Source organism: Neoarius graeffei, chromosome 21 (genome assembly GCF_027579695.1).
Source record: "Neoarius graeffei isolate fNeoGra1 chromosome 21, fNeoGra1.pri, whole genome shotgun sequence".
Lineage (NCBI taxonomy): Eukaryota > Metazoa > Chordata > Actinopteri > Siluriformes > Ariidae > Neoarius > Neoarius graeffei.
In genome coordinates this window covers 19,762,254-19,775,116 of record NC_083589.1, presented here as the reverse complement: position 1 = coordinate 19,775,116, position 12,863 = coordinate 19,762,254, and the positions used below count along the sequence as shown (strand labels likewise).

At 37.5% G+C, this 12,863-nt stretch overlaps 1 protein-coding gene across 1 annotated transcript; it reads right to left on the bottom strand.

Moving 5' to 3' along the window:
• Nucleotides 1-2,125: 2,125 nt before the first annotated feature.
• LOC132869557 (CD63 antigen-like) lies at nt 2,126-12,633 on the bottom strand. The gene is made up of 9 exons (XM_060902787.1): nt 12,320-12,633; nt 12,115-12,198; nt 11,712-11,822; nt 8,374-8,448; nt 8,172-8,267; nt 4,202-4,336; nt 3,775-3,822; nt 3,603-3,686; nt 2,126-3,483 (listed from the first exon to the last, which is right to left on the bottom strand). The coding sequence occupies exons 1-9, from the start codon at nt 12,377-12,379 to the stop codon at nt 3,361-3,363; spliced, it is 816 nt and encodes a 271-aa protein (XP_060758770.1). The 5' UTR covers nt 12,380-12,633; the 3' UTR covers nt 2,126-3,360.
• Between the last annotated feature and the right edge of the window lie 230 nt (nt 12,634-12,863).

The following is a 12,863-nucleotide window of genomic DNA, read 5'->3' as shown; positions in this document are numbered from 1 at the left end:
CTAATAGACAAAAATAAATAAATAAATAATGTATTACAGTGTATATATAATGAAGTCTTCTTGATAATGAAAGAAAATAGAGAAGCTTAAAAATATGTTTGAGAATATCAGTAGAATATTCAACAAAACCTTAAGCCAATGAATATATGGACCAAATTACATTTACTAATAAATGTTAGGATTTATGTTCTAATTTTGCTGATATAATAATTTAACTATGTTTTTGAAAAAAAAAAAAGCTTTTTTCCTGTTGTTGACGGATTATGTTTTGTCTTTCAATTTTATTTTATATGTATTTTATAAAACATATGCTCTGTTATGAATAAATTAATTAAATTATATGTCTTTCCATTCATCCAATATCTATATATTTATATCGTTTATCTGTCAGGGTCCCGGGGGAAGCTGAAGCCAATCCCAGCTGACTTCAGGTGAGAGGCAGGGTTCACCCTGGACAGATTGCCATTCACAGACCAGTTTCTTCAAACTCATGGACAATTTAGAGTAGCCAGTTGATCTAATCAGCATATCTTTAGACTGTGGGAGGAACCTGGAGCACCCAGAGGAAACCCATGTACAGTGTCTTGCAAAAGTATTCATCCCCCTTGGTGTTTGTCCTGTTTTGTTGCATTACAAGCTGGAATTAAAATGGATTTTTGGAGGGTTAGCACCATTTGATTTACACAACATGCCTACCGCTTTAAAGGTGCACAGTTGTTTTATTGTGACACAAACAATAATTAAGATGAAAAAACAGAAATCTGGAGTGTGCATAGGTATTCACCCCCTTTCATATGAAACCCCTAAATAAGAGCTGGTCCAAACAATTCACTTCATAAGTCACATAATTAGTTGATTAAGATCCACCTGTGTGCAAAGTGTCACATGATCTGTCACATGATGTCTGTATAAATCAACCTGTTCTGGAAGGACCCTGACTCTGCAACACTACTAAACAAGCAACATGAAAACCAAGGAGCACTCCAAACAGGTCAGAGACAAAGTTGTGGAGAAATATAGATCAGGGTTGGGGTATAAAAAATATCCCAAACTTTGAATATCCCACAGAGCACCATTAAATCCATTATAGCAAAATGGAAAGACTATGGCACCACTACAAACCTGACAAGAGAAGGCCACCCACCAAAGCTCACAGACAGGGCAAGGAGGGCATTAATCAGAGATGCAACAAAGACACCAAAGATAACACTGAAGGAGCTGCAAAGATCCACAGCGGAGATGGGAGTATCTGTCCATAGGACCACTTTAAGCTGTATACTCCACAGAGTGGGGCTTTATGGAAGAGTGGCCAGAAAAAGTCATTGCTTAAAAAAATCACATTTGGAGTTTGCCAACAGCATGTGGCAGACTCCCCAAACACATGGAAGAAAATTCTCTGGTCAAATGAGACAAAAATTGAACTTTTTGGCCATCATGGGAAATGCCATGTGTGGCGCAAACCCATCACCCTGAGAACACCATCCCTACATGGTGGTGGCAGCATCATGCTATGGGAATGTTTTTCATCTGCAGGGACAGGAAAGCTGGTCAGGACTGAAGGAAAGATAGATGGCACTAAATACAGGGCAATTCTGGAGGAAAACCTGTTTGAGTCAGCCAGAGGTTTGAGACTGGGACGAAGGTTCACGGTCCAGCAGGACAATGACCCTAAACATACTGCTAAAGCTACACTGGAGTGGTTTAAAGGGAAACATTTAAATGTCTTGGAATGGCTTAATCAAAGCTCAGACCTCAATCCAATTGAGAACCTGTGGCATAACTTGAAGATTGCTGTACACCAATGCAACCCATTTAACTTGAAGGAGTTGGAACAGTTTTGCCCTAAGGAATGGGCAAAAATCCCTGTGGCTAGATGTGCTAAGCTAATAGAGACATACCCCAAGAGACTTGCAGCTATAATTGTAGCAAAAGGTGGCTCTATAAAGTATTGACTTTGGGGGGTGAATACCTATGCACACTCCAGATTTCTGTTTTTTCATCTTAATTATTGTTTGTGTCAAAATAAAAAAACAAACACCTTTAAAGTTGTAGGCATATTGTGTAAATCAAATGGTGCTAACCCCCCCCCCCCAATCCATGTTAATTCCAGCTTATAATGCAACAAAACAGGACAAACACCAAGGGGGATGAATACTTTTGCAAGGCATTGGAGATAGAAGAAGAAATTGCAAACTCCACACAGAAAGACCCCATTCAGCTGTGAGGTTCAAACCCAGAACCTTCTTGCTGTGAGGTGACAGTGATAATCAACAGTGCAATATTTATTTGAGAATGTAATTCTCATTTGACTTGATTAAAACTTCTTTAATGGACGTGTTAGTCTATTTTCACTTGGGTTAACAATCGTCTACCTTACCCACAATGTTTGGCTGTTTGACTGTTTACTAATAGTGAGAACAGCGCTTTAGTCTTTCAGTTTGTCCAGTTCGTTCATCTTCTCATCTGTATAATTCACCTCAAATGGTTTGGGTTACAACGCTTCAATTTTCATGCTAATCTTGCCGTCCTCCATCACAGCTTTGTGCTTGACATCTCTTTGCTACAAAGCTAAGCCAATGTTCAAGAAATGGTACAATAAGACCAAGAAACTTAACTGTACTAGCAATGACTTCTCACAGTGACTAATGAATTCGGACCAGTATCACTATCACATCACAAATAATTAAATATTATCATATTTAATGTATCTCAGGGAGACATTTCCTGTAAATATACTGTATTTTTCTTTGTTACCATTAATCTTTCTGTAATTGTTAGTCTTGCAAACCATATTTTGAAGTTATTAAGGGCCATTATGAAGTTCATGTTACCCTTATGGTAGAAGATATACATGCAACTAATTGTGGAAATGAAACTAGCTGACCTGAACATTAAAACATTAGTGCTGGTGCACTAATGACAAACATGTCTGTATCTGGTTATCTTTATGTTCCCTTTATGTTTTATTCTACTGTATAAGATTTTGTTGAAAATTTGACTTAAAGTGGAACAATTAAAATTATTTTTAAAAATGTTACTAATTCTAGAGATTATCCCCATGACCTTCCTTTCTGATTTGCACATACGTTTGGCTTTTAGGAGGATTCGCAGCATGTGAAGACATAAAATACAAAAGATAAAAGATATTTGGTCAAATAAATACACATTACAACTGTATTGCCATAAACCCAATAGATATGAGGAAATATCCATTTGCTAGCTAGTGGATAGAACATGAGGCTTGAATTAACCTGCAGATAAGTGACATGCTACTGGAAACATGTATAAAAAGATGTCTTCTTGAGGTTATAGAGCTTTCTCCTGGTGAGAGCCCAAGATATTTTAAGGATGGCAGTCATATCAGGCCATTTTGTGTGGCTGGAGTTCATACTTCGTTCTGTCATCATCGTATGAGATGCCTGTGATGGATGACCGTGCATTAATTTTATGCCACAGGAGTGAGGCCACAATCACAGCAGCCAGCTGATAAGAGATATACATACATTTGAAATTAGCACCTGATCCTGCAGTTATTGAAATTCAGTAGCAGGGACGTTTTTGGTTGTTTTTCCCCATATACTAATATACTGTACTTATCTCACCATAATAGTTGCTAAGGTAAAGACTATCCCAAACAGGATCCTCAAGGCATTCTTCACATGCCTCATTAGGATTGGGCCACATTTCTGAGGAAGACAAGACAACTTGCAAATTTTTTCTTTTTTACGTAAGGGAATGGAGCGAAAAAATGCAAAAGCACTTTTAATCTCTTACCGTCTTATAAACATAGCGCATCAGGTTAGTGTTAGCATTTTTGTTCACCTGCAGAAATAAAGCAGCCAGAAAAGTCCTGGGTTCATCAATTGCAGTCCTGCAAACTCAAACCTAAACAGTCTGTAGTTTTCTTTAGTGCTGATACATCTGATCAAGCACCTCATGATATGTCAAAGAGCAATAATCATCAATAGTCCAAAGAATCAAATATAAAACATGAAGCTGTAGCTATCTGTAGCTTTAACTTTAACACATGCCTTATATATCCTGACAGTGTTACTCATGTATTTTCAGCTAAAATGTTGTTATACCACAACCTAAAAATATACAAAATGCAAAGATCTGTCTCATTACATGATTTTTTTGGGTCTTACATGCCCTGACAACCTGGCATTGTAGAATATTAATGTGCCATGTGAAATCATACCTCACTACTTCTATAATTTTCCAAATGGACTTTTGCACATCTGTCTCCTTTGTTTGAGTAGTTTTGAGGACAATCACATGAAGAAGGTATCTGGTCTCTCCAGTCAGTGTAATGTATCAGACCACAGCACCCAGCCTGTTAACAAAAAGGGAGACAGACAATGTTGTTAAACTTTACACTCAGTAAAAATGGATAAGGATAAAGATTGAGGGAATCTATTGGATCAGATGCTATCATCGGAGGAAAATCTGAGACTGCAAACTATAGACTCGAAATGCTTTTATTCAGCAGTTTTATCAGCCAATCATGTGGCAGCAGTGCAATCAATAAACTCATGTAGATACAGGTCAAGATGTTCATTTAATATTCAGATCAAACGTCAGAATGGGGTAAAAATGTGATCCTAGTGACTTTAACCATGGCATGGTTGTTGCTGTCAAATGGACTGGTTTGATTACTTCAGAAATGGTTGATCTCCTGGGATTTTCTTTCACAACAGTCTTTAGAATTCAAACAGAATGGTGCAATGTGTCAAAGAGGATGACCAGAGGATTTTGAGCTGACTGTTGTCTCAAATAATCACTCTTTACAACTGTGGTGAGCATAAAAGCATCTCAGAAAGGACAACATGTCAAGGCTTGCGGTGGATGGGCTACAATGGCAGAAGATGAGATCAGGTTCCATGCCTGTCAGCCAAGACCTAGAATCAGAGACTAAACTGGAGACAGACTCCCCCAAACTGGAGAACTGAAAATTTGAAAAACATTACTTGTTCTACTGAATTTTGATTTCTGCTGCAACATGCAGTATTTGGAGTAAACAGCATGAATCTAGATCCTTCCGCATCATGATTCAGCATGTAGTTGTGGGATGCTTTTCTGCTCACCGCAGTTGTAAAGAGTGGTTACTTGAGTTACTGTAGCTTTCCTGTTAGGGATGTAATGATATATTGTGCAAAATGATGACGATTCAAATCAATGAAATAAAAAAAGAATCATTATTATTATGCTATAGTATTGTCTCTTAGTTTTTCCTAGCTGTAATTACATTGTTTAGACAGCAGAGGATACAATAACATCCATCCATAACCATTTATCCTGTGCAGGGTTGCAGGCAAACTGGAGCCTATCCCAGCTGACTATGGGCGAGAGGCAGGGTACACCCTGGACAAGTTGCCAGGTCATCACAGGGCTGCCACATAGAGACAAACAACTATTCACACTCACATTCACACCTACAGCCAATTTAGAGCCACCAATTAGCCTAACCTACATGTCTTTGGACTGTGGGGGAAACCGGAGCACACTCACGCAGACACAAGGAGAACATGCAAACTCCACAGAGAAAGGCCCCTGTCGGCCACTGGGCTCAAACCCAGAACCTTTTTGCTGTGAGGAGACAGTGCTAACCACTACACCACCATGCCAACCTCAATGCAATAACATAAATTATGTTATTATATGTGACCTCACCCTAGGCAGAAGTAACATACAGTGGTGCTTGAAAGTTTGTGAACCCTTTAGAATTTTCTATATTTCTGCATAAATATGACCTAAAACATCATCAGATTTTCACACAAGTCCTAAAAGTAGATAAAGAGAACCCAGTTAAACAAATGAGACAAAAATATTATACTTGCTCATTTATTTATTGAGGAAAATGATCCAATATTACATATCTGTGAGTGGCAAAAGTATGTGAACCTCTCGGATTAGCAGTTAATTTGAAGGTGAAATTAGAGTCAGGTGTTTTCAATCAATGGGATTACAATCAGGTGTGAGTGGGCACCCTGTTTTATTTAAAGAACAGGGATCTATCAAAGTCTGATCTTCACAACACACGTTTATGGAAATGTATCATGGCACGAACAAAGGAGATTTCTGAGGACCTCAGAAAAAGCGTTGTTGATGCTCATGAGGCTGGAAAAGGTTACAAAACCATCTCTAAAGAATTTGGACTCCACCAATCCACAGTCAGACAAATTGTGTACAAATGGAGGAAATTCAAGACCATTGTTACTCTCCCCAGGAGTGGTCGACCAACAAAGATCATTCCAAGAGCAAGGCGTTTAATAGTCGGCAAGGTCACAAAGGACCCCAGGGTAACTTCTAAGCAACTGAAGGCCTCTCTCACATTGGCTAATGTTAATGTTCATGAGTCCACCATGAGGAGAACACTGAACAACAATGGTGTGCATGGAAAGGTTGCAAGGAGAAAGCCACTGCTCTCCAAAAAGAACATTGCTGCTCATCTGCAGTTTGCTAAAGATCACGTGGACAAGCCAGAAGGCTATTGGAAAAATGTTTTGTGGACGGATGAAACCAAAATAGAATTTTTGGTTTAAATGAGAAGCGTTATGTTTGGAGAAAGAAAAACACTGCATTCCAGCATAAGAACCTTATCCCAGCTGTGAAACATGGTGGTGGTAGTATCATGGTTTGGGGCTGTTTTGCTGCATCTGGGCCAGGACGGCTTGCCATCATTGATGGAACAATGAATTCTGAATTATACCAGCAAATTCTAAAGGAAAATGTCAGAACATCTGTCCATGAACTGAATCTCAAGAGAAGGTGGGTCATGCAGCAAGACAACAACCCTAAGCACTCAAGTTGTTCTACCAAAGAATGGTTAAAGAAGAATAAAGTTAATGTTTTGGAATGGCCAAGTCAAAGTCCTGACCTGAAGCGAGCAGTTCATATAAGGAAACCCACCAACATCCCAGAGTTGAAGCAGTTCTGTATGGAGGAATGGGCTAAAATTCCTCCAAGCCGGTGTGCAGGACTGATCAACAGTTACCGGAAACGTTTAGTTGCATTTATTGCTGCACAAGGGGGTCACACCAGATACTGAAAGCAAAGGTTCACATACTTTTGCCACTCACAGATATGTAATATTAGATCATTTTCCTCAATAAATACATAACCAAGTATAATATTTTTGTCTCATTTGTTTAACTGGGTTCTCTTTATCTACTTTTAGAACTTGTGTGAAAACCTGATGATGTTTTAGGTCATATTTATGCAGAAATGTAGAAAATTCTAAAGGGTTCACAAACTTTCAAGCACCACTGTAGCTCCAATGCCATGTAAACACACACACACACACACACACACACACACACACACACACACACACACACACGTACAATGGGAAAGAGCTGTTGTGTGATTGACTGTACAAATAAATGTAACAAGAAATCAGAGCTCTCTTTTTACAGACTGCTGAAAGATAAAGAAAAGAGAAGTAAATGGAGGAAATATTCATAAAAGTTTATTAAGAAAAGGCCTATTTGTTATTAATATTTTCATTTTTAATAAAAACAATATTTTAGTTAAGAGGCTATTATATTTTACTCCAACCTTTACAAATGTAGGTGAATAAGTGTTGTTGGTTGTTAAGAAAATAAAAGTTTTTTTCCCTAATTTAGCAAAAGAAATATTTAAGTTGATAAAGGATAGGAAAATAAATGTTGCTTGTTTGTTAATCAAATTGTTTCCATTTAAATTTTTATTCCAAAAGTATTGTGAATTGAATTGAATTGTGAATTGGGTGAATTGTTACATGCCTGTGATCCTGTCAGCTCATATTTTTTGTTTTTCACACCATTCTTTGTAAACTCCAGAGAGTGTTGTGTGGGTGTGTGAAAATCCCAAGAGATCAGAAATACTCAAACCCTCACTGATCTGCCCCCACTGATGCTATGGTCAAAGTCATTGAGATCCCATTTATTCCCATTTCTGATGTACGATGTGAACATTAACTGAAGCTCGACATGACTAGTTGATTGGTTAATTGCACAAATCATCAGGTGTTCCTAATAAAGTGGTTGGTGAGTGTATACATGAGAAAATATCACAATTTCACCATGCAAAGGGTTTTCCTAAACCACCACACATATGCTCTATTCAAACCTATGGCTTGAGTGCATTTGGCATCTTAAATTCAACAGAATAATTAAGTGAAGTATTACCTCCTGTTGGAGTTTGTTGAGCTCCTTACTGAATACTTCATCTGTATAATAAAGTGAGGTCATATTTCCAAAACTCTCTTCAATTTTCTTCTCAATCTGATGAAAGAGCAGCAGTACCCCATGAAGATAACATGATAAGACCTGACTGCTCTTGTTGTAAAGCAGTGAACGTAAAGTTTGAAATGGAGTACCAGGAGCGTACCTGTGGTTGTTCGAGTATGGCTATGATTGTGAGGACCAAGACGGCAATGAATTCAATAGTCATGAAAATACTGTACTGTGGAGAGAAAATGAAAAGACAAAAGACTATCACATAATCGAAAATTTAGAGTTATGCGCCTTTGAAAAACAATTAATGTAATTTTGTGTTTTTGTTTGAAACTCATTGCAGGGAAGGAAAATAAAATAGTGTTACAACAATTTGCCATACTGTGTTGTCATGAATGAATAGGAAATTATTATACTTAGTTATATTGTGTATAATGCTGTTAAACAAGTACAATATTAGTAGTTGCTTCAGACGGAAGAGAATACTCCTCTGGTCTACTTTTAGTCATATTTGTACACCTTCACTGGCTTTAAATTAAAGGTGACATATTATACCCCCTTTCCACAAGTTGACACAATTTCCTGATGTCTTAATGAAATGTCTGTGACATGCTTTGGTCAAAACACCACAAGGATAAGACACCACAGCATCTTCTCACTCTGTCTAAACAACCCTGTTCAAACAGCCAATTTAATTGACTGTTCCTTTAAATGATAATGAACCACTGCTCACCCCACCCCCTCTTCCTCCAGCCAATCAGGTAGCACTTTCCTCATGAATATTCATTCACAAAGGTAGTTCTCAAGCCATGAGTGGAGATACTCAGGTGAGGGGGTGGGATCATTCTAATGAGCTCCATTTGTGACATAGAAAGAGGAGCCGAATCTGAATTGAAGCTCATGTTTTCTGAAACAGGCAGAACAACAGAAACTTACTCTGGTCTTATGTCAGAGTTTGTGCATTGGTCGGCTCCAGATACATAAATGTATGTTCACAAGCACTGAAAAAGTGAGTTTTTCATAATATGTCATCTTTAATAAATTATAATGATACAAAGATGAGACTATAAACAGAACCTTTACAGTGAGGAAATGTGCTCATGAAATTGATTGTTTTATAAACCTACAACCCTATGCTGTAGAAATCATTATGTCCATGCAATACTCCATTATCAAACCTTTTTTTTCCCCTACAGTTGTTTGTTGTTTTGTCAAATATTTGGTTTGGTAAACAGATGTCCTCATCAACTCCCTTACAATGATCCAGAGAAAATATTTTGTAGCACTTCTGGCGTATTTGCAGCAACTATTTTGCTCCACAAGACTTTGGAAGACAGCTGTGCCAGAAACCTGCAGCTGTTTACTGAATCAGAGCTGCAGTTAAGACCTCTTAAAGTCAATTGTGTTTAATGTTTAAAGGCAAGATCTGCCATTTCCTGCATCTACACCAAGTTTCCCATCTTCTTCTCAGGTTGGCTTCAGCACCCTGTACTGGAAACTGTCCACATGTGTGTTCCATATACAATTAAATTACCCAGAAGTTACAGCAGTAGTTTACAGAGCCTCGAGAGGAATGAACATACTGTTTGCTAGTGATGGCTTTGAATGTTTGATGATAAAACAGGGCCTGCAACAGCTGCATTAATTAGTTTAACTCTTTAAGCAAGCTTCACCTGAAATACATGACCAAGTTTTTCTGCATTCATGTCCTTCTCCCTGAGTGACACTCTTTTGTTGTTTTGGAAAATGACATACTGCTCCACACTTTTTCAGCTGCCACTCCAGCCAGGTTTGTGAATTATAGGAACATTGAGACTCCTGCACGTGGACTGACCACAGCTTCTGGTTTCAGAAAATGAAAAAAAAACCCTCGCTATTTTCTCTTATTGTTTTCTTATGATTTTATTTTCTGTTTTACCAAGGAGGAAACGAAAATCAAGTCCTTTTTGAATTTTGCATATGCAGTGGCTGAACATGAGAATTACTTGTTTGACTCTTGTCTGCTCTTCGGACCTGTCTGATCCATCCTCATGCCCTATGTCTGACTAGAATCTCATCAGATAGCTCCTGTGGAGGATGGCCTCATACGGACAGTTGAAAGACACACTTGGAAGTAGCTTTACAGATGCTATCTGTTATCACCCAAATGAGGATGGATTCCTTTTTGTTGTCTGGTTCCTCTCAAGGCTTCTTCTTCATGTCATCTGAGGGAGTTTTCCCTTGCCACCGTTGCCACAGGCTTGCTCATAAGGGATAAATAAATTTATTAGGGATAAAATTAGCTCATATGCTTAAAGTCTTTATTTTTTTGTAAAGCTGCTTTGCAACAATGTCTTGTTAAAAGCATGATACAAATAAACTGACTTGACTTGTTTTTTCATTATTCATTTTTAGATTTTGAGATGAAAATCACAACACCATTTTTAATTTTCTCACTTCTGCTCCTGAACTGAAAACAGAATGACCAAAATGTCCACAGACCAGAGAAGGTTATGAGAAGGTTAGAAAAGTCTTGCCTTTAGTGTCCAGCTTCCATATGCACCAATGCAACCAATGACGCTAGTACACCAGTTCAAATAAATATGGATTAAGCTTATATTGGAACAATTCTTCTTCAGAAATACCATATTTGTTTATACATGACAGGAAGTGGAAACTAACAATAATTGTAATTAAGAAAATCTAAGAAGGTCTTGAATAAACAGAACTAGGATACTCACTGTGAAGCTGATATGGAAATCAACATTGATTATTAATGTACATTTTTTTAAATTTGCACAAGTACAAACTTTTTAGCACAAACTTTATTATGTTTTTTTTTTTACATTTCTACATTATTGAGTCAGTACAAGGCTGTTGGGTTTTGCTGCAAAAATAAGAAGAGCGACAGTCAAAATAAACAAAATTAAATATTACAGAAAAATGTTTGCAAGTCACTAAAGAAAGCAGCATATTACATAAGAAAAAATTATTTAAAAAAATACCTTAATGAAGGCTACTGGGTTTTGATGCAAAAATTAGAGGCAAGTGTGACAAACTGTCCAGAGGAACTGTGACTGGTTCTGTCAGATGCTCAGCAAAACTTACAGCTTATAGCTTATTTCCTTATAAAACTGAACACATTGTACCTGAGACTACTATTTTTGTAAAGCAAAGGGTCGTCTCACAGCAAATATTGACCTCATTTAATTTATTACTGTTTAGAGCTCTTTATCGTATTTTTTTACATAGAAACATTTAACTTAATAATTTTTAGAGGCATCTTTGCTCTGCATCATTTCTTTGTATGTGCCTTAGACTTTTGCACACTACTGTTACTGCATATAATTTCTTAAGATTTAACATTAAATCATTATTTTAAGTACACATATCCATGTACAATAAATAAATATGTATGTGGGTAGACCCAAACATAGCATTCTAATATTTTGAGAGTATTTCCACCATTTGACATACACACCATTTGAGTGAAGAAAAAAACAACTGGCTTACCAAAAGGAGAGCCAAGACATGTTCGTGGTATGCTCCATATACTCCTAGGACGGAGAGCAGGATGGTGACCAATCCAAATCCAATGCTGAAAAGCACACTCTGAGTCCCATCCTGAAATTAAACAACATGAAGGCAATAACACAATTTCTGGCCTATCTTCATACAGAGTTGTTTTTAATCAGTCTCAAATACCCTTTCATTTGGCAAGAGTATTTCAGATATCCGGCATCATATAAACCAGGAGTAGAAACATAACACAATGAAGATAAACAGTGAAATAACAGGATAGGACAAATAACAGGCTAGAACAAGCAAACTAATAATACTGAATCTGGAAATGATTTTTGTCAATGATGCAGCAGTTATTCTTTGTAAAGTGCACTAAAGATATTATTGGTCTTACTTGCCAGTAATAACCACTTATCAGTGGTTGAATCTTAAAAGTGCTTGCCACTATCCCGACCAGCAGCAAGACCAGCCCTAAGAACTAAGAACAGAATAGTAACAGAAACGATGTTTCTTTTATTTTAAAAACAATCATCTATACAAGCATTGTATTAAAAAAACAACAACAAACAACAACACTCCATTGAGAGTTGGTGACTTACCCCAAGGAGAATATTTAGAACGATGCATAGTCTTCTCATGAAGGCGCTTCCTTTAGCCATTGTGAGCAGAAGAAAAGGGCACTTGGGTTCCTGCTTCTCTTATGATAAATAAGCACAGGTCCCACGAGTGTTTTTAATGTGGTTCTTGGCAGAGGCTGCGTTGATTCAGTGTTGTTTAAAGACACCTCATCACAATGTTTTGGTTACACTGGTGGAAAATGACCAAATTTGGACTCCAGAAAGCCTTCACTGGACTGTCAAGCAAATCTCCAGGACATTCTTGGCCACAAGAAGTATGTTTCAATTGGACTCGCTTTGCAACACGGCTACTCTGTACTTGGTTACATAAGAGAAACATGGTAGGTGGAGCTGAGATTTTTTGGGTGTGTTTCCTCACATTATCAGAAAATCCTAAAAGCATGGGAGTACATAAACAAACGTTTAGTGCCAGCACTAATTATCCGGTGATAAAGAAACACACACACACGCTTGTCTTATTGTCCTTATGAGGACGTTCCACTGACATAATTATTAATACAGTTAA